General features: G+C 39.5%; 1 protein-coding gene across 1 annotated transcript in view; it reads left to right on the top strand.

Annotated features, from left to right (window-relative positions):
• LOC113685866 (protocadherin Fat 4) overlaps positions 1–21,428 on the top strand; it is a 59,260-nt gene that overhangs the window by 14,345 nt on the left and 23,487 nt on the right. The window contains exons 22-47 of the mRNA XM_089201978.1: positions 418–675; positions 796–843; positions 1,281–1,332; positions 1,829–1,956; positions 2,375–2,508; positions 2,915–3,002; positions 3,828–3,942; positions 4,554–4,733; positions 9,563–9,777; positions 10,374–10,626; positions 10,795–11,081; positions 11,792–11,966; positions 12,378–12,517; positions 13,264–13,446; positions 13,983–14,199; positions 15,792–16,070; positions 16,538–16,657; positions 16,941–17,214; positions 17,373–17,643; positions 17,752–17,859; positions 18,085–18,231; positions 18,859–18,996; positions 19,463–19,582; positions 20,045–20,132; positions 20,414–20,541; positions 20,749–20,970. Of these exons, the coding sequence (XP_089058104.1) occupies positions 418–675; positions 796–843; positions 1,281–1,332; positions 1,829–1,956; positions 2,375–2,508; positions 2,915–3,002; positions 3,828–3,942; positions 4,554–4,733; positions 9,563–9,777; positions 10,374–10,626; positions 10,795–11,081; positions 11,792–11,966; positions 12,378–12,517; positions 13,264–13,446; positions 13,983–14,199; positions 15,792–16,070; positions 16,538–16,657; positions 16,941–17,214; positions 17,373–17,643; positions 17,752–17,859; positions 18,085–18,231; positions 18,859–18,996; positions 19,463–19,582; positions 20,045–20,132; positions 20,414–20,541; positions 20,749–20,970 (4,368 nt within the window). The remainder of the gene's footprint in view (positions 1–417; positions 676–795; positions 844–1,280; positions 1,333–1,828; positions 1,957–2,374; positions 2,509–2,914; positions 3,003–3,827; positions 3,943–4,553; positions 4,734–9,562; positions 9,778–10,373; positions 10,627–10,794; positions 11,082–11,791; positions 11,967–12,377; positions 12,518–13,263; positions 13,447–13,982; positions 14,200–15,791; positions 16,071–16,537; positions 16,658–16,940; positions 17,215–17,372; positions 17,644–17,751; positions 17,860–18,084; positions 18,232–18,858; positions 18,997–19,462; positions 19,583–20,044; positions 20,133–20,413; positions 20,542–20,748; positions 20,971–21,428) is intronic.

Raw genomic sequence — 21,428 nt, 5'->3', positions numbered from 1 at the left:
GCTCCTGATTGTCAAACAAATTCTCCTCGTCAGTACCATAGGAAATGTTAAGAGAACAGCGTGGAGAATACGAAAGATAATTTTAGGGGGGAGGGGGGGAAGGGGGAGAAGGGGGAAGGGTGACAGCATCGGAGATAAGCTCCAGATGCGTATTTGGAGAATGTCGCTAATGAGCCCAAAGGGAAAACAAAATTGAAATTTCAGGGTCCGCAGCTCAGGACGATACCCTGTACTGCATTTTATGCTTTCCATAACAACGGAAAGCGGTCATTTTTTTACTGGTCTTAATGTCGCTTGCACGCGAGAGATTTAAGATTGTAGGGCGTATCGATGTCTCGCAGTTTTCAATCTTGAATTCCCTTCCAATATGAAATGGACGACTTTATGAATGTATGGAAAATTCATTTTTTTCTTTAGAATACAAATGACCACAGACCATTGTTTGCAAACCCTTTGTATCACGTTGAAATATATGAAAACATCACTACTGGTACCGCCATCTTACAACTCTCTGCCCAAGATCGCGATGACAATGTAAACATGGCTCTGAGATACTCCATTGTCAGCGGTAATAACCTTGAGAGGTTCTTCATTGATGTCTTTAGTGGTATAATTTACGTGAAGAGTCCCATTGACAGAGATCCACCGATGAACGAGAGTTCTTTCTTACTCACGGTAATGATCCATTTTCTTGATTTTGAATTATTTCCGCTGTCTTATCGTGGACTCAACGTTACAAAACTGTTAGCTTCGTAATCTCTTTCAAACTAATGTCTACTTTTTCTTGTTTTCTAGATCATGGCTAAAGACCAAGGAAAAATTTCATTAAACTCCACCACAAGGGTGAGGATTACCATAATCTATATAGAACATTTGAATGTGCTCAGATGTTTGGTTCAGTTTCTGCGATCGGGAAGAAGCCGGCATGTAGGAGCGTTTTTTTTTCCACTTATTTGTAGAACGTTACTTATTAGGAACGTGTTATAACCTGATGGAAAGGATCTGGAATCTTTTATTCTTAGCGAAAAATTTACAAAAGTAATTTTGCATTTGTGTGCTTAGTTACTAAGCCTTTGTACAGGAGCGAAGCTTTTGATGAACTTGTTTTTTGTGGAGAAGAAACGACATAGCACGATAACAGAGGAATTTACAACTTTATTTAACAACAAAATTTATACCTAAGGAGTGTGACCTTTCGCCTCCCTTCCATCCAAGTCGTCGCTTTTCTTGTATAATGTTCTATTTTGTTTTCCACTATTCATTTTCTCTTTAAACGACAGGTTAGTATCACTGTGTTTGACGTGAATGACAGTCCACCGTATTTTGAATCTGGTAGGTCATGTAATACTTGCTAAGACTGAGTTTTTTTTTAGTTCGATCACCAACCTTTTTAAACTTATCGTTACCTTTGCACTTAACCTGTATTTGAACTAATCAAGCCCTGAAAATGTTAGCCCGGCCATTTTTCCAATCTCCTTTTGGGATGTCTTTTTTAATTTTCGTTCTAAGCTAAGAGCAAAGAGGAGCACTAGTCAACTTAGTCACTTCCATATGGATGAAGCTGTGCATATCGTACCTATGTTATTTACTGGATCTTCTTAAAAAAGATAGAGAAAAATAAAGAATTTGCAACTATGCTTCAAGCAAAGTATTCTTCTCTAAAACGATATTCTCTTTATCCAATCTTCCTCTGCAGTTGTATGGTCACAGTTATCATGAGTCATGATAACCGTGTCCATACTACTGCGTAACGCATTCTATGTCCCACTGCCTTAATCAGGCTATTAGCTGTGTACATCGTAACGCATTCTTTGTCCTACTTTACCAGTTGTATACACCGTGACAGTTCTAGAGGATACCCCCAAAGGGACTGTTGTTTTACGTCCTGTAAGTAACGACCGAGATACTTCCACCAATCAAGAGCTGAGTTTTGCCATAACTTCAGGCAATGATCAGGTGAGCAAGCGTTGCTTTTCTTGGATTAGTTAACATAAGGAATACTGACAGGTAACTCTCACAAACCAGTTATCTGCAAGCACAGCTTCATAACCGACGCAGATAATGTTACAAGTGATTCCTTTATGTATATATCTTACATCGAATGTGTTTAAGAGCAAAGACGAGGACTGGATGGTTTTGTGTACTTGTCGCTAGAGTTTTTACAGTCATCTTCCCTGCTGCCTGTGTATGCATCCGTGTATGCTGCCCGTGTATGCATCTTTTCATCCTTTCGAATATTTTTTTGATAACTCCTCCTCTTTCTTCTGTGGAGAGAATTTATCCACCATTCAAAAGAATCCTTCTCTTAGTCAACCTTTAATGATACCGCAGTAAAAATTTTCTTTTTGGACTAGAACAATTTTTTTAATCATAGGTTCCTCCTCAGTTTACTGTGGACAGTTCGAGTGGCGTTATATCAAGCCACCAACCGTTTGATTACGATGTAAAACCAAACACATACACACTGACCCTTACAGCCACAGACAAAGGGATGCCTCCGCTATCAGGGTCAGTATTTTGGTGTTGCCCGATATGACCCTAAATAACAAACTTGGTTATCTTAAAGGATGTGAAATATCTAATTTTACCCAACGAGTAGGAAGGAAAAAAGAACCTTTCCTTGCCACCCTTAATGCATCCGCTTACGTCAGTCTCTTTTATCTTTTAACAATGTATACTAGCAACCCTAGACATAGACTATAAAGAAATAGCAAACAACTACTGGATCACTTTCTTATCGGGGAAAGCTTGAGGGAAGCACTAGAGACAACAGAACTTAATCACAAAGTCTAACAACGAACTACCAATTGTCTAACTCTCCTGGAAGAACTGATAGAGAAGTGTGATCTCCGTCCAGATGACCATAATGGCTACAATATACAGTTAATCTAGTCTTACATATCATTTCTTCCAGGAATACCACAATTATAATTGAACTTGAAAACGTTAACGACAACACTCCTATGTTCACTCAGAAGAAGTTTCTCTTCAGCGCGTTAGAGGTGGGTGTGAAATATGCGACATAAGTCCTCAACACGTACCGTGGCCTGAATCCTCTGATCCCCTCCCCCAGGGGAAAAATAAGGACTGGTCCCTTAGTTCTGGCTTGAAGAAAGATTTGAACTGGAGAAAAATCTCATCTAGGCTCATTAAAAGACAACATCATGTAATACAGACTTCGAGTTGTTACACTGTTTAACAATTGGTTCATGCTTTAGCGTGCACTATCGAGTTATGGAGCACGTGGGAAGTTTGGAGAGCACGAAAAAAGCGTAAGAGTTGCCCGAGGCAATAGCCGAAGGCAACTCTAGCTTCTTGAGTGCTCTGTGCATCAAATCCGACGCGAAATACGGACAACAATATCAGAAGTGATTGTTCGCAGAGTCTCCTTTTCCTTTTTTTTCTCTTTTTCTGCCTCATTTAAGAACTCTAGCCCAAGGGAAAAGGTCGGAAAATTGTCTTCGTTTTGGGACTGGTGGGCCGAGTTTGTTTGTATCCATTATCGTCGCGAAATATATTATTTTTCCCCGCGCTAACAATGGCCGCTCGCGCGAAAAAAAAAATTTCTGGCGAAGCGATTTTCTCACGCTATCAGCGTGCACTATCGGGATTTTGAGCACGCTTACGTATACTGAATTTGATTGCGCGGCTCTGCTAGCTATGTTATTATTTAGCTTAGCGTATGGCGTTCTCTAAATCAATATCGATCGTTTATTCGTGAACAGAATATCTTAATCATTTTGTATTCTTCTATACTATCTTCTTTCGTGAATAAATCTAAGATCATTGGAAGCATTCATCCTGTTACTTACTTCTCTGGATATCAGGGCTCTTACGTGGATAGCAGCAAAGTTGTTGGTGAAGTGACTGCCGTCGATAAAGATCAAGACGATAAGAATTCTGCTTTTGGTGAATTAAAGTACGAATTTGTGAACCAGACAAGTGAGTTTATTACTTTAAACATTGTTTAAATTGTTATTCCTCATCACTATTGTTGTTTGACGTTATTGGATCATATCTGTTTCCTTTATGTCCACATTTTAGCGAGATAACTGAAATCTTCTGTTTTTTCGTTAGTTGGGATGACTCTCAGTGTATTAAAATATATCTGGCGGTGGTTATTGTTACTAGTTCACGCGCATACTCTTGGTTTTTGAAAAATCCGTTTCCACACGCGAACTCGAATTAAAATCGAGACTTCAAGTGTTCACAGCTAAAACGACTTAAATCTATCGGCGCTACATTGCTTATTCTGCCTTACGCTCTTGTGCTAAGAGCAAAAAAAATCTTTCTCTGCAATTTATTTTGATGAGAATCGGTGAGAATGTAAAGATAGGTGTTGAACGTAATTAGGGGTTTGATTTGCCTGTCCAAGGCGTTCAGTTATTAAAACGGAGTGCGACAGTGAATAAATGTCACGATAGTAGTGGCGGAGTGAGAAAAGCGGGAGGCTTGAGATGGGTCGCGAAAGGATCACGACACTTATTGCAAAGTGCCTGGTTTGTAATGGGGCGTTGCATTTTTCTCCTTTTTCTTTTTTTCATATACTCAAGGTTTTTATCGTGACCACCAATGGCCACTTGACCGTGGGGATGGTGGCAAGGTTCTGGACACACGTGGTGGTATCCAAGGGGAGTTAAAAAACGGTGCGAAAGTAGTCTTTGACCCAGACCTCGGCAATGTGGTGTCACTCGAAGCATCTGAGGGGTGGTTACTAATGGGGGACTTTAAAGGTATTTATTTTCTTTCCCATCCCATCACATAAGTATGCTTTCCTGTCAGCGGTCTTTTCTTTTCTTCATGTTAATACAACTAACTCAATTCATAGAAAAGTGAAAAAAAAATGTCTACTTGGCTGGAAAGACATTTGTACTGTTATCTCTGAGTGAAACACTTTTGTTGCATGATTGTTTGGTTGGGGTCAAAGGAAGTAAACCGACGGGGTTTGTGTTCAAACAATTCTTTTAACCATTGCTACAAACATGACCTTGAATGAAGCCCTGCCAGCTAGCAAAAGCTTCAGTGATATCGATAGAATACATTACAGGATAATGATGGTGAGGAAAGAAATCTGTAACCAGTGGCGGATCTAGGGCCCCCCCTTATTTTGAGTAAAAAAAAAAAAAGGAATCGCAGATGAAAGGAAAGCCGGCAGGGCAAGCGACAAAAAAACCGCTTCCCTCCTCTCCCCCCTTTAGCTCAATGTCTGGATCCGCCTCTGGTAACTAAGTGTTGCAGCCCCCTGGCTAAGTATTTTCGCCATAATTCGACCTTCCAGTTTTCTCTTGCCTTTGACACTTGTATTTGTATTTTAAGTGTTTCTGTACATTATAAAAACAAGACGATATCATTCTCGCGTATGATTCATTTGGTAAAGAAATCTATCCGTGCGTAGCTTCCAATGACCAACCTTCACCATCTCGCTTCACGCTTAGTTACTCGAGTCTTTCCAAAGTCGTTTTGATTTCAATTGCGCCTGCGTTAATGCATGTAAAGCACCACAAGTATAAGATCAACAAACTGAAAGATATAAATATCTCTATCATCAACTTTTCTGTCGAGGTCCGGACGGTGGAGGGTTATCTACTAGAATTGAACACCCCTCCTCCTCTCCCTAGACCTCATGTGAATTTTGCCATCTGTCGAAAGATCCTTACAGATTGGAATGAAATTATTGATTGTTAGAATGTAGTTCTTCCGAGCAGTTATTTCACTGGCATCTATAAAAGGCATATCTTGCAATTGAAATATTCATCGGCTGCATAAGGCAACAAGTATGTTCAGAAAAATGGAAAAAAAACATGAGAATTATAGGCTTGATAAGAGTGAAAACTTCTTACATTACGCTTTAAGCAAATCAAATGTTCTGTCGTAATCCGCTCGAGCAATAAATCAACGAACCTTGTCAAAACAATCAAACAAATTCGCTGTTTGAATATGCTATTGACAGGAACTTTGCTGCAAATCCCGGCCTGCGTTAACTTTGAACTGTACCGATAGGAATTGTGATAAGCTTCAAGGCAGGCCTCCAACCAAACCAGGGAATAAAATCAGGGAAATGTTGCTACGAAAAAATAGAGTCATTTGATAGTTTCATCTGCACCGTCAGAGAGAAATTCAAATTACTGTGTTATCATTTGGTTAGCGAGAAAATACAGCTGCTCTGACATTCTAGTTCTTGGCGCTAAACGTTAAATTTTTTTGTCATTTTTGAGGTTGAAGAATTTAAGAGAAAATATCAAAAACAGAAAGAAGTTTCAAAGGGAATACTGAGAAGGTAGTGCAATGTTTTATTTCAAACATTCTGCGGCCTTTCGAAAACGGAAGCGAAAGATCTCTAGTGATTGCGTTATCTATGACGTCAGGTGGTTACCCAGGTTACACTTGGTCCTCGGTTTATTTGTTCCAAAACGTGACTTTCATGCAAATACGACTCATAGACTGTGATTACTGAGAACCTTATTTCGCTCGATCTTTGGAAAGTAAGCCGTAATGAATACAATAATTTTTATAATTCTATCAGTGGATTTAACTTTCATCAAAACTGAACTAGTTTTACATTCGGTTGCTTCCAAACAAATTTTGAGAATTTTTTTTTTTTGTGGTCTGTCAGAGCATAAAAAATTTGCATTCAGTACGCGTCTATTTTGCAGGTCGACCCTTATTGTGTCGTAAAGTTACAGGACATCGCTGAAAGATCTGAACGCGTTTTTTAAGGAGGTCCTGAATAAAGCTCTGAGGAAGCTTAAGAAGCCTGATTTGAATTCTACTGTGAGATTTCTTTAATTCTACTAGAATTTAGTTTGAGTTTTTATTTGCTCAGTCTCTAACCGGAAGTCAAGAATTAGACCGCAAGGTGACTCAGGGCCGGGGCGGTAGATCCGAATAACCGAAAATGTTTTCGGTTTTTTTCCCTTTAATTTTGTTTCGTCAGATAGCATTGAAATCTGTTTCGTTTGGCCAGAATTGATTGGTCGGAAAACGCAGAGGCCACACAGACGGAACTATTGTCTATACTGCGCGTGTTCACATATTAATATCCAATATTTAACACCACAATTATTGAATCGTCAGGGGAGGAAGTTATAAAATCGGCGTGACCAGTAGGCTTTATCGAGGTCCGTGTGAGAAGGGTTCTCAATCCTCCCCCCAATACCCTTCTCATAACTTGACTTCCTTTCTTGTTTTCAAATATCTTTTCCTTTTCGTGTTACTTCTTTCAAATTTATAATTGCGAATGAAAAACTGAAAGATTAGTGTTTATTCCGGTTGAGAAAATGAACATAAACCGATGCATGTTAAAAGAATCACGTTCCCTGTTTAAAAGTAAGAATGAAGTTAAAAAACATTTCAAAAATAAAAAAAAAACGAACAAAAACAAAAAAGGAAATAAATGATAAATGGACGTTGAATTTTAAAGGAGCGAATAGGAAGCTACTGTTGCTATGGCTTCCGCTCGGCTGCTTCGAACGAGTCTCTTCCTTAATACTTAGTCAGACACCTTTGGTTTTCCCTGAAAATTATTGAAACTTGTTAAAGAAATAAGAAAATTTTGATACGGTTATGACGGAATCCTTACGTGTATCTCGTTCTTATAACACAAACGAGTCAACCACACAAAGTTTTTTCATCGCACCGTTTCATGAACCCTTACCAGCGCGTGCGTGAGGAAAGCCATATGTTTATATACATACCATAATCACCGGATAGTCTAACCTGAACCATATATATACGTTAAGTCACACCAAATATGTCGAGGTCCGGACGGCTGAGGGTTATCTCACATGAATCCGACACCCCTCGCCTCTACTTGACCTCATCTTTTCGATTTTGCTCTTCATTTCCTTCTCATAAAGTGATTTGTCTTTCATTCGTCTTCTTAAGCAATGTTGCTAGATTGATCTGACGTCTTGTAAGGGTTTGCAGATCACTTGGAGGGGAATGACACGCTTCAGAAATCATGATTCCTTCAGGATGCGTTTCTCGTCAAACACATGCTCTTCACATCATGTTTTGTGACAAGATGAACCTACTGAAAGCTACTGACGTATTAAAAAGGCCTCATTAGCTAAAATCTCGATTTCAAATGGAGTTATGTTTATGATCATGCCAATAAGTTCACTAATGATATCTGCATTACAATATAGAGATAAACGAAGGAAGGAGTAACCTTAGAATTTTCTCTTGCGTTAGATATTTAATGTGAAGGATCTAAAGACATTTTGGTCAAACAGGAAGATTTGTAATAATTTCAGAAACGCTTGTGTAAGGACGAAAAGACAAGTTGAATCAGTCAATGATAGTCATGCGTGACCGACATCAAAAATGATATGTTCCCCTCGTGAATAAATGATCAAATCTGGTGAGTCATGAATAAATATAGATTCCAGTCGAGGTTTTCGTCACACACGTATCTATCCTTTTTACGCGGAATTTGTGGCACAGATTAAATCTGAGAAGTTTTTAAAATAATTTTCTCCTTTTCTTACTGACAAGTTTTCGGTGTCTGTGTATTTATGACTTTGAATTACTTCACTTCCTCCTTCGTTATGCAAGCGTGTGTTATTCATGCATTGCTTGCGGGTTCACGGGTGGTCACGAGTAGTCACGCTTAAATAGTCACATAATCACAGCGATGTTTTTATTGGTTGATTTTAGCGGCAAATTTCTTGAATGGTCTTTTAGTGGCTGTTGATGAATCTGTTTGGACCCTTATAAAAAGATATAAATACTAAGGTTTTTATTTGATGATTTCTGCCTCTAAAATGCCTGTATTATTCAGGCTAGTCAGATGATTTAGACCCTTATATTTTATGCTAGAGTTTCCACTGGTCTCCTTCTAAAAGGCTGGTTACTGCAGCGGAATGGGTTCCACTTTTCTCACGTCTTACCATCCCATCAGCACCATGCTTCTTGTTGAAATAAACGCGTTTATCTTTATAGCCGTGTTTGTTATTGCAAAATTTTCTAGCCTGTTCCAGGCTTTACTGAAATTGTCAACTGAGAGTGGAGGCAACATTCTCTTCTCTTTTCAGATATTTTGAAGGAGAAAATCTTGTCTTGCCTTTGTAAGAGATTTGCATTTCTCTCGGGTTTTGTTTTCTGAAGTGGAACATAAAATTCCTGAGTCGCAGCTCATTCTGTTCCGTCTTTTCCTGTTCTTTTTTCTTTTCTTTTCATATTTCCTTTACCGGAAGTCAGAGGAAGCGTGAGAGTTTATTTCGATTTATATATTGTAAATAGAGTGACATCCTTAAATTAATGTTGTGGTGATAAAATGAATCTTGAGAATGTCATGGAGGGCATTTGACGTTTTCTTTGGAAGATTGAAAGCTTTGATCAATAGCGTTCGTTTTGGCGCTTTATTCCTATGCCCCGCTCTTTCTTTCCGAGTCTTGTGACGTATAATAGCTTTCCAAGCCTTACAGGATTGAGGAATTTATCAGTGAGGTATTCTATAGTCAGTTAAAACCTGATACAGGTAAAAAAAAAATAACATCATCAACAACAACAAAAAAAACAATTATTTGCATCGTGTCTTAACTTTCGTACTACTTTCTAGATGACTGCATTAGTAACCCGAGTTTGTGCGTAGAAGGAATCTCCATTGCTTTCTGGCTGAAGTTCGTCTCTGGTCAGTACGTTATATCATCAGGCGGAGCATCAGGATTTGCCACAGGAGTCGATTTTTATCGGGAGTCAGCGGCTGGTGACTTTAGGCTGATTTTGGAAACCTCCACCAGTGAATGGAGTCTAAAAGTTAACACCATACCAAGGGTAAGATATGGTTTTAAATACTCCTATTGATCTAAATCAATTTTAGAACAGTATCCGACTTTGTTTACATGAGAACAGAGCACTTGAACATCTAGATTCAGAAAGTTACTACCTCACAGAGCCAGTGAGATATCAAGGCAAATGTACAGTAACGACCTTTAATTATCTTGTTGATCGAGACTTCCAGTGGGTAGGTTCAGATAAAGTTTCAGGACAATTTGAGTGTTATGCTTTTGAGTGTCATCCCTGAAATCATGGAATTATGGCGTGATTTGCAAAATGTTTCGTTAGGCTCAAGTTTTTAATTCAGAATGATAGCTTTTAAGAGCCCCTCAACCTTCTCCTCCACTCTTACCACCAACAGTCACAACTTGCTGAAAATAAAAGGCTTATCCGGCGAAGTCCAGTCAGAACATAACATTTCACGGGATCAAATTCCTCTGACTATAGTGTTATGCCCAAAATTATGTCGACATAAATTATCTGACCCTAACAGTGGAGCAAGTTTTTCAGACCAAACACAGAGCGAGGTGAAGCAAAAGAAAATCTTTGACCACTTTCAAATTGAATAAAGTTGCCCTTATTGATATTTAAAGGATTGGTTTTACTTCACTTTTACATGGAGTGTCGAGGCAGGGTTACGGTACTTTCAAGACGGACAACTAATCGCCTCTACCCAGGCCTCAGAGGATATAACACGTGGAAGCGATATTTTCACCCTTTTGAGCATTGGAAAACCTAACAATGTTGAAAGTCCACAGTATTATGGAAACTTATCGGTCAGCGATCTTCTCATTTGGCGCAAGCGCCTTAATGACGAAGAAGTGCTTCATTCTTACAAAATATCACGTGAGTGTTGACAAAAAATATTGCATATACTTTACTGTAGTTTACAGTCAGTCATTTGTCCTTCCCTACAGTCAGTCATTTTGTCCTTCCCAGAATCCATTTGACCCGGCTAGTTGCTCTGTGGGCCAGTCAGTTTAGGTTATACAAAATTATTGATTGAAATTTCAGGACATGTTACAGGCAAAGAAATGCCAAGCTCTCCCCAGTACAAAGGTAAATTCGCGCTTTCGGACAACGGAGTAGTAAGTGCTATTGGAGTATTGGATCGAGAGACCAAGGCGAACTACAGTTTCGAAGTACGTGCACTCGATTTAGATCCATTTCACCCTCGATACAATACAACCGTCGTGGAAATACAAGTCTTGGATGCGAACGATAACCCACCGGTATTTAGGAACGGAAGCTACCTCGCTGATATTCCAGAGCATTCCAGTGTAGGATTTGTGGCGTTGCAGGTGAAGTGAAATAAGCATATCTGTTCAATCTTCGCAGATGTAACTTGCATAAACAATTTTTGCATCTCAAAGTTGCGTCTCTGGTCGTGGAATTGTTACCATGCATCACAGCAATTGTACTCAGGATTTTTTTTGGGGGGGTGCTAACAGTCAAAGTCCGTACTTGAGCCTAGTTGTACAGCAGCTTATCCCGTTTTCCACATTATGAAGCGAATAGGAATATTGGCACTCCTCCTAGATGGGATCCCAGTTCATCACAGGTTCCCCCCCCCCCCCCCCCACAGCAGTCCATCAGGTTTCACTGACAGATTGCAGATATTCATTCATAAGTGGAGAAAGGCCTGGCTAGAATGAAATGTCTCGTCGAAGAACACACTTTCATGATCCTACAAGGTCTTGAATCCGGGCCCCATTCCGCTAATCTTTAGACTACCATGTGTCTGACGTTCGGTTTCTTGGTATGGGTTACTGTATTGTGAGAGTTTTACTATGAAGATATCTTTGAAAGTTAAAAAGAAGATTTTTTTTTCACAGTTGGTGGTTAGATTTTAGGCCCTTGGACGGCTGGGGATTACCTTTGAAAGTTTAGTACTCCGTCTATGAAGACGAACAATACCCCTAGTGAAACTGGGATGAGCCTCGGCATTGGTGTACCACTAGAATAGACATTTCTTAATAACGATGATGTTTTCAACGAAACACTTTGTTAGGTTTGGGCAGATGACGCTGACCAGGGTTTGAACAGCGTAGTGTCTTACATGATAGTCAGCGGTAATGTAAAGGATGCGTTCACTATCGATGAGAAGACGGGAGAAATTAAAGTCTCCAGGGATCTGGACCGAGAAGATATATATCAGTACGTGCTGGGAGTGGAGGCCAGTGACGGTGAGAAATCTCTTTTAAGATAGGCAGTGAAATGTAAAAATAGGTTATGATAAAAAGGATTTTAGCAGCGTTCAAGGCGGAATTGATACTGCTATTTTAAAGTGTTCGTCACTCAAAGAAAAGGAGCATTATATTTAAAATCAGAAAGAACGCCCATATAGTATTGTGATGTGCTAAATGGTTCTCCAAGGATAAACGTTCTAGAATGCATTTAGATGCTTCATTTTATGCTTTACAGTCATCTGAAAGGAACATATCAGAAGTCGCGCCTTTTCTTCCCTTTTTTTTGTTGTTTATTTATTTTCTTTTTTCCAATCTATAATGCACATCTGATCGTGGATGATCTCTATTATATTATTTACGGTAAAGAGGGAGGGATCTTATCACGTTTACCCTATGCTTTTCTTTCAGGTGGTTCGCCGTCATTACAGAGCACTGTGCAAGTGACAATAAACATTGCAGATTTGAATGATAACGCCCCGAGCATCGTATCAAGCTCTTACATTGCAGGCGTCTTGGAGAATTTACCATCTGGTCAAAGCGTTCTCAGGGTAAGTACCAAGGGGGCGATCTTTTTATGGCATACAAAGCTTTTTGCGGCACTAAAGAGGGTAGTTTTGGACCCCTTCAATTTGTATCTTGTGCTGTTTTTTTGTTGTTGCGAGAGTCATAAGATTAACAGAGATTGACGTGCTGCTCTCCAGATTGAAAGGCTCTTAGCTCGAGCCCTGGTCTGGCCGGGTTAATGTGTCTTACCCTTAAGCAAGGACTCGAAAAACAAACTGCTTTACCAAACATAACTTTTTCATTCGCTCTGACGATGGGCTAACGCTCGAAACGTCAGCTTTGAAACTCATTACGGTTGCCAATTTACCTCATCAACTCAGTTGATGATGCTAAATTACCTTGTTATATTCTCACACCGACGCAAGTCCACAGTTTCTTTGGAAACTTACCCTCTTTAAAAATAAGTTTGTTTGTTTAAATGTTCTTTGTGCTTCCAGGCGTTGGAAGATCTGATCATAGATTTCTACATTCGAGACTTTTTTAATAGTCTTATTTATCAGTAATGAAACTCCAACGACCCTTTGCAAAAAATTTAATTTTCAATGTTTTTTTACAGTTATTATACAATAATTTTTTTTACCTTTTTTTTCATGTAACTGTTATCATGAGATTTCCGATTTAGTATGTTGCCCACAAAACAATCCACTCTGTTCATCGAGCCATAGGGTCTTTTTGTTGATGTAATACGCTTCCAACTTCCTAAGATATCCCTTTCTTTTTTCCAATGCAGCTCTCGGTCGAAGATTCCGATCATGGCTCAAATGGACAAGTTACCTTTTCTGTGAACAGTGATAAGTTTGCTGTAAACTCATCAACTGGCATCCTTTACACAACTCAACCACTGGACAGAGAAGAGCAGGCTCGATACCAATTGACTGTGCTGGCTACTGACGGGGGAGGAGATGCTGCAAAGGTTTGGAACTGAGTTTATTCATTGGCTGCATGCCACATTAGGAAAGTCAAATGGGATTAAGGGCCATTACATGAGAGATGCGTCTCTTACTCTACGTTTAGAAAAGCAGTGATGAATTACAAGTGTAAGTTTCAAGTTTTTGAAATATTAATAATCAAAGAAACAAAGAGAAAACGTTTGTTGAAATAAAATCGGCACATTATCAAATACAGAGGGAGAAATAACCCGTGAACAATAACCAAAGTAGCTTATTGCTTCTTTTCTTTACACATTCTTCTGTCATTTTCTATTTATTGCCCTAGATTATCTAGACACTTTCAAATTACTCTTTTGACTAGCCGGTTGCCCTCATTATTTTATTTTAAAATGCAGTTACGATTGTTCCATATTTTTATTTGCGGACGATATTGGAGGCGGTAAGGAAAAGGGTTTCTCTTCTCTGCGACTGTTTCACAAACATGTGTAAGGTGGACGAAAGGAAGAACAAGCTCTTGCTGACATCTTAGTCATTTTGAAATCTATCTTTCTTTCTGCAGAGCACAAGTGTGTCTTTAGAAGTAAATGTCGAAGATGAAAATGACAATCGACCGCAATTCACTGAATCTGTATACCTTGTGGCCATCAGTGAGAACGCCACTGTGTCGTCATCTATCATCCGAGTATCAGCTGATGACCCGGATTACGGCAGTAACGCTGATTTGATATATTCTCTCATGGGAGGGGATGGGGTCTTTGCGATCAACAGGACATCTGGTTAGTATGCCAAATTTTTTTAGCGTAGGCAAGGCTGTGCTCTAAGGAAAATTTCAGGGAGCCCTTCGGGTTCCCAAGCGTTTTAGCTTGGGCGCCCAGGCCTAAAAGATGGTCGCCCAAATCAAAATTTCGGGGAGCCCGAAGGGCTCCCAAACATTTTAGCTGAGGTGCCCGGGCCTCCTAGTTGGTCGCCCAAATTAATAAATCAGTCAGTTAATTATTAAAAATTAAACAAACTGTTTTCGTAACGAGTCAAATAGAACTATGTGCATTTATTTATTGTTTTTATGTTCATGAAACATCGTATCTTTTGACCTCCTGAAAACCTATCGGTGAAATGTTCAAGACAAATGAGCTTTTTGTGGATTCGGTCGATTTTATTTTTAGTGCGTGATACGTAATAACTTGTCACGACACCAAGGACAATGCGGGACTTATAGAGTTTATACCCGTTTCTAAAACAATCACAAAAAAAACGTATCTTTTTTTACTGGAAAAACAATCTTAAGTTATGTTTTTGCCTCGCAGACACGGCAGTAAAAAGCCGGCTAAAATATTAAATTAGCATAGAAGAGCGACTCCCGTGTTTATTCAGCGATTTATTAATCGCCGACCGTACTTTACGCCTATCAGAGCAGAAGTAACAACTTCTTTTGAAAATTTTAATGCTATTGGAAAAGCCGTTAAAATCGAAAACTGTGCAGCTAGTCAAGTTCAAAGTCAAGGATTATGCTACATGTGAATTCACGTGGAACGACCTTTGAACATCAACGCGCGCCCGATGGAACAACATTTTCTTTTAAAAGAACGACTCCCGTGTTCATTTAGCGATTTATTAATCGTCGACCGTACTTTACGCCTGTCAGAGCAGAAGTAACAATTGCTTTTCAAAAAATAACTAACGAGCCATCCTAATTTAAAGGAAAAATTATAATACTATTTGGAAAAGCGGTTAAAATCGAAAACTGTGCAGCTTGTCACGATCAAAGTCGATGATTATGTTACACGTAAATTCACGTGGAACGACCTTTGAACATCAACGCGCGCCCGATTGAACAACATTTTCTTTTTTTTTTTTTTTGACTGTAAATCAAGAAACCAACACCAGCCAGTCGCCCGACCGGGCGACCAAGGAAATATTTTCAGTCGCCCGAGGCCAAATGTTAGTCGCCTCAGGCGACCGGGCGCCGTTAGAGCACAGCCTTGGTAGGAAATCCTGTCTTAAGTTGGTTTTACTTTACCCTGGCTACCACCTGGTCTAGAAATTTACGCCACCTTCTAGAGATAGAAGGAACTCGGTAAAGCTTACAAACGGGAACGCGTTTACTAATTTCCTTTCTTTTGATTGGTCATTGATTTGTTCATTGGTGGTATCCCAACACTCAATCACGACAAGTTACGAAAACACTTCCGTGCTCTGAACGAAGTGAAATTGCAGCCGTCATCGAAACTGGTTTTTTTCAGCCAGAATTTACGAGTAAATTTCCACCAAATGAATGTCGTGATAGCGCCGGAGTTATATCCCCTGGATCAATAGTCATAATTGCAATTTATTGAGACCATATTTTGAGAGCTTTTTTCTGTTATTTTAGGCGTTATCAGCATTGTAAGCAAAGTTGACCGTGAAACGAAACCCGATGGGTATTCATTAATTGTCACTGCGAGGGATCACGGGTACCCCATTCCTCAGTCTTCCACGGCCTTGGTTAACGTAACAGTATCTGACGTAAACGATAATGCTCCTCGGTTTGATAAATTTACGTATTTGGCCGAAGTCAGAGAGGACAGTGATATCAGCATGGTTGTTACCGTAGTTCATGCGGTGGATGGCGATGAAGGACTGGCTGGGGAGATTGTATATTCCATCACAGGTCTGATATTTTACCAACGATTTGCAAAATCTGTTTTCAAAGCTTCTGAAACAACTAGCAACGAGGCAAAGCAAACTGATCAGCCAATTAGACTTTGTTGCTTCACCGATATGATTTCATACGAGCCACTTGCAAATATCCATACAACAACAAAAACTAGAATTTCGACGGTGCATAAAGTTAAAACATATACATTCACCAAAACAGTATACGATTGGGATCGTGGAGTCTTGGTGATTTCTTTTATTTTGCTTGAAATGCTACATTTTGCTTAACATGACCACGCGGAGAGGCAACCACAAGGATCGGTCAAATTGATTTGGATTCAAAATACTAACAACCTCAGGGATTCTATGCCGATTGGGAAACGTGAATCATGAATCAATTTTGTTTAATTGCTGGTGCATTTTGGGACTAGCACTTCCTTGATTTTAGCTGACATTTCTTTTGTTGTTGGTTTTTCGTAGCCGGTAACGATGGAAGCGTGTTCTCCATTGATTCGTCTGGAAATATAACAGTTGCTAAGAAGTTGGACAGAGAAACGAAGAGTGCTTACGAACTGACAGTTACTGCTCGTGATCGTGCAGGTAGGCCAATGAATAAGAGTTTATCTAGTCAAGGTGAAATGTTCTGGGTTATGGTATATGTAAAAAGGTTTCGGTGTAATAAAGGAATAAAGGGCGTACATTTCTAAAGACACTGTGGTTCTGCGTCGGTGGGAGAATATAACGGGGTAATTTAGCATTGTCAACTGAGTTGATAACGTAAATTGGCCACCGTAAATAATTTAAAAGCTGTGTTTAAAAGCGTTGTAACAGACACGTTTTGCCCCCAAAACGTTCTTTTCATGTCATTTACATGTTTTTTCAGGTGAACCTAAATCTACAAGTGTTGAAGTGGATATCAACATAGCTGATGCCAATGACAATCCACCATTCTTCCGCGCACTACCGCAAACCATTCTGATCAGCGAGTCCGCACTTCCCGGCATGCCTGTCTACACGTTGATTGCCGATGACCCCGATGTTGGCACCAACAAAGTTCTCACCTACGCAGGGAACTCACCTGAGGGAAAATTTGCAATCAACGCAAAAACTGGAGTAATAACAACAATTGGAAAGTTGGACTACGAAAAACAACAGAAGTAAGTGAGGCAATATTTGCGTCCTAGACTCCTTTATGTTGGTAGGAGTCACATGATATTTCAATCAAATGCTACTAACTTTTTGCCCATAAACACACATTTATAGTCGTCGGAATTTCATCCAGCATTTTCATCCACGATTTTTTCTTCTTCTCTAGTTACAAATTCTATGTCGTGGCAATGGATCAAGGCACTCCACCGCTTAATAGCTCTATACTTCATGTAAACATCTCCTTGGTAGATGAAAATGACAACAATCCCCATTTCGAGAAACCCATGTATAGTGTGGAGGTCTGGGAGAATGAGACAATCGGTGGTCACGTGGTTCAGGTCAAGGCGACAGAGAAGGACTCGGCCGTTGGGTCTCATATTGGGTATAACATCTCGGCTGGTGATCCATATGGACAGTTTAAGATATTTTTCGACTCGGTAAGTCGCACACTTGCAGCTTTGAAGAAAAATCGCCATCTTCAGATCTACACTGATTTTCCGCCAAAGTGGCATACTGAAAAACTAAAACTTCATTTTTTTAAATAGGGAATCATCGTAGTTCAAAAGCCTCTTGATAGAGAAATTATACCAAACTATACGCTTCGTGTGACGGCTACAGACAACGGGAACCCGCCTCGGTACGGTGAAACATCGGTGAGTAACTCTATACGGTTAACTTGCTGTTAGAATGTAGGTTAGCAACTATAAAAACAGATACGTTGGCTTTTAAGACATCGTCCAATTCTTCTCTACAGTGAGGTCACTCTGTGCCAGTGGGGCCTATAATAAATTTTGTTTTACGTAAAGACCTTGTACTACTTTCTTGGCTGAAGACCGGTGGATAGTAAAATTTAATTTGATAAAATCAATTTGTTTCAGGTGACAATTTTGCTGAAGGACATAAATGACCGCACTCCAGTTTTTAAATTCCAAGATTATCAGGGTGAAATTTCAGAAGACAGTTCTGTAGGGACCACTGTGACAACAGTAGAAGCCACGGACAAAGACAGCCTGGAGAATACAATGGTATTATTCCGTTTAACCTTTTCCACAACAAACGGTCTTTAAGAAGTTGACTAGAAATGATATATAATACATTATGGTCTACCCCTTGGTGAACTGCAATTAAAGCAATGGCAGAGAATGAAGAAGAGCTAAAAAGAATGTCGACTTCGTCATGAATGGAATCCGTACCTCTCTACCAGTTGAGCTCTACTGTTAAGTGAATTGCAGAAGCCATATGTTGAAAACGGGGCTGATTCAGAATGCCCACCAGTTTTTTTTTTCCTGGAGAATCTTGTAATGTTAACCAGGTCTCAATCATCACATATGTTAGGGTTTATCTTTCAAACATTAGTTTAACAAGTTGCAATTTGGAATATGGACAAAAATTTTCACTATTTCTTGTTAGCTATTGAATTACCGACCTGAATTTAAAACTTGGCTCCGGTTGCCTGGAAGTTGGGCAACTCCAAATGAGGATATGTTGAGAAATTTAAAATTTTTTCTCTTTAAAAGCGTGTATTAGCTAAAGGCAGAACTAAGGGATAATGTGATTGAAGCAGGAAAAACTTTCTAGAAAGCCACGAAACAATTTCCAGAAATCCTAGGTTAGCTTCGCTGGTAATATTTCTGGTTTTTCTGTTATTCCAGCTCACTTACAGCATTCTGAGTGGGGATCCAAATGGCAACTTGGGCATGACAACAACCAAAAGTGGCGGGAAATACCTTGGGGAGGTAACCGTGGCAAAGCCCCTGGACCGGGAAACAAAAGATCTTTACAAACTAATCGTAAGTAGACCATGATATTTAATATTTGCTCTATTTATATTTTATAGTTTGCGTTGTCAGTCTAGTTACTCTTGCTCTCGATTGTGGAACGAGGGGTCCGTTTTGAGCCCAGGATGACGTTACTTTGTTATGTCCATGGGAAAGAAACTTTAAGACCTAACTAATCCTCCTCTCACCACGATATGATAAAATATTTATCGGTAAACTGCTGAGGAAAAGACAAGCTAACAAACAAACAAACCCCCCCCCCCCAAAAAAAAAAAAAAGGAAAAAACGATCAAATGGCAAAACCAAGTGAAAAAATACTAGGGCAACCATCCAAAGTCCATGCTAAGGTCCTTGATGCTCCGGAAATCGGGTAAGCTCCGACAATGGTGGTGCTCTTTACGGCTCTTAAATTTTCAAAAAATGTTTATCACACCTTTTGAGTAACTTGCTTGACTGTAATTCTCTCCATTCGTCTTAGATATTTGTGTCAGACGGTCTCCACAACAGTAGCGTGATGCTGGAAATTCGACTCATAGATGTAAATGATAGGAATCCTGAGTTTAATTCCTCAGTTCACTATACAGCATATGTACCGGAGGTGAGTGGCAAGATCCGTACCTGATTGCATGATTCTTTACAACGTTTGAGTATCTGAAACGACGGTTAGAGCGCAATTGCTCAAATAAGGACTAGTTTGTCTTTAATTAACTTTTCCTATTTTAAACTCGCTCTCATTCTTCTGTGATTTTCATCCGATCGAAGACTGTATGTGAAGTAGATTCATGTGAATACAAATATCGGTTTTCGTTCAAACAACCTAACACAAGCAATCTTACACACGGAGCGTTGCTACAGGAATTTACTTGGGTTTCTCTTCAGAGCAGACTCAAGGAAGTCAGTTACAATGATGAAATTAGTGTTAGAGAAATTTTGCGAACCTGAGAAGTAAAAAAATTTATGAAGAGTGGCGCCTAAATCGTCGTTTGCTCCTATTCCATTTGCTATTGTCAAATTCTTTCGTGTCGCACACAGAGGTTCTAATTTTCCTTTCCTTTGGTAGATGTCACCTAGTGGACTGTTTGTTCTCCGTGTGCGGGCAAGTGATGCGGATCTCGGTGACAATGCAAGAATGACGTATAGCCTTGAAGGTAATGCTAGCCTTACCGATTTGGTCACTGCGCAAGGAATCGACTTTTTTGTTTGCTTACTCAATGAGTTTGTCAATTTTGTGCGTCAAACCCGGTTAAAGCTCTGGTATATTCGTTGAGGAATAAAATTACCCAAGCATCTCTAGGACACTCTAGGCTAAGTGTATGGCTTGCGATGAACGCAACAAAGGTATCATCCAAAATAACCTCGTACTAAACTTTAATTTGATTGTTGCACTGTGATACACTAATAAAGATTTGTTATAATTTTACCGTGACAGGATCAGATGGTAAATTTATTGTTGATGCAAACACCGGTGAAATTAGGACAGGTCCAGCGTCTCTTGACAGAGAGGAAAAGAGTCTTTATCGAATGACTGCTGTGGCAACCGACACAGGAAACAAGCAGGTGATGAAGAAATTTAACTGAAAATTTCCTGACTTTCCTCTGAAAAAGCACCTCCACTGAGTTCCTTTCAGTAATGAAATTTATAAGTTTTGGCCCATTTCAACTGACAATTTTTAATGACCATGTTTACTTCAGAAAAAAGCCTACTGCAATGAAAGAATCGCGAAAAATTCAGTTTTAAAACTTTTTGCCCTCTTCATTTACTAGGGTCGCAAGGAAGTAATTGTTCATGTAACTGACATAAACGACAACTCTCCAGAGTTTGTTCGACCAGTCATGACGGCGGTGCTTACAGAGGGCAACGACACGGCGGGGATATACGTGATACAAGTGAATGCTACTGACTTGGATGCTGGGGACAACAAAAACATTACTTATTCTATCAGTGGAGGAAATCTGGGAGATGTCTTTCTTATTGATGGAAATACGGTAAGATGATAGGAGCCATAAAATTTGTTTTTATTTGCAACGCAAGTGTAGGTTTTACGTTCATGTTCATCTACGAACAAATAGTTTAGTTGTGCAGGTTTAGTCAAATATTTTACGAGGGCCAGATATTACCAGCAGGAAAGGAGACTTTAGACTAGGCTGCTTAGGGGATCAAACTAAGGTGTTTCTATTAAGAAAAATCCAAAGTCACCTACACCGTCAGAGCCTCTTCCCCCTATCTGCGCCCTTGGAGTCTGCATGCCATTATTTTAAAGTTTGTGTGAAAATGGAAGGTCAAACTGATTTCGTCAACGATTACGTTAAGCAGTCTCTCCTTTTATTTTATCTTTAGCGGATACATCTGAACGCAGTGAAAAGTAAACACTTGATCGAATTTAATAGAAGCTTGGAATTTTTCTTGATATAAATAATATTAGGTTTAATCTTCACTCATTATT

Source organism: Pocillopora damicornis, chromosome 3, assembly GCF_964200805.1.
Source record: "Pocillopora damicornis chromosome 3, jaPocDami1.2, whole genome shotgun sequence".
Taxonomy (NCBI): domain Eukaryota; kingdom Metazoa; phylum Cnidaria; class Anthozoa; order Scleractinia; family Pocilloporidae; genus Pocillopora; species Pocillopora damicornis.
Note: the sequence above shows the minus strand (reverse complement) of the source record. Positions and strands in the feature narration are given on the sequence as shown.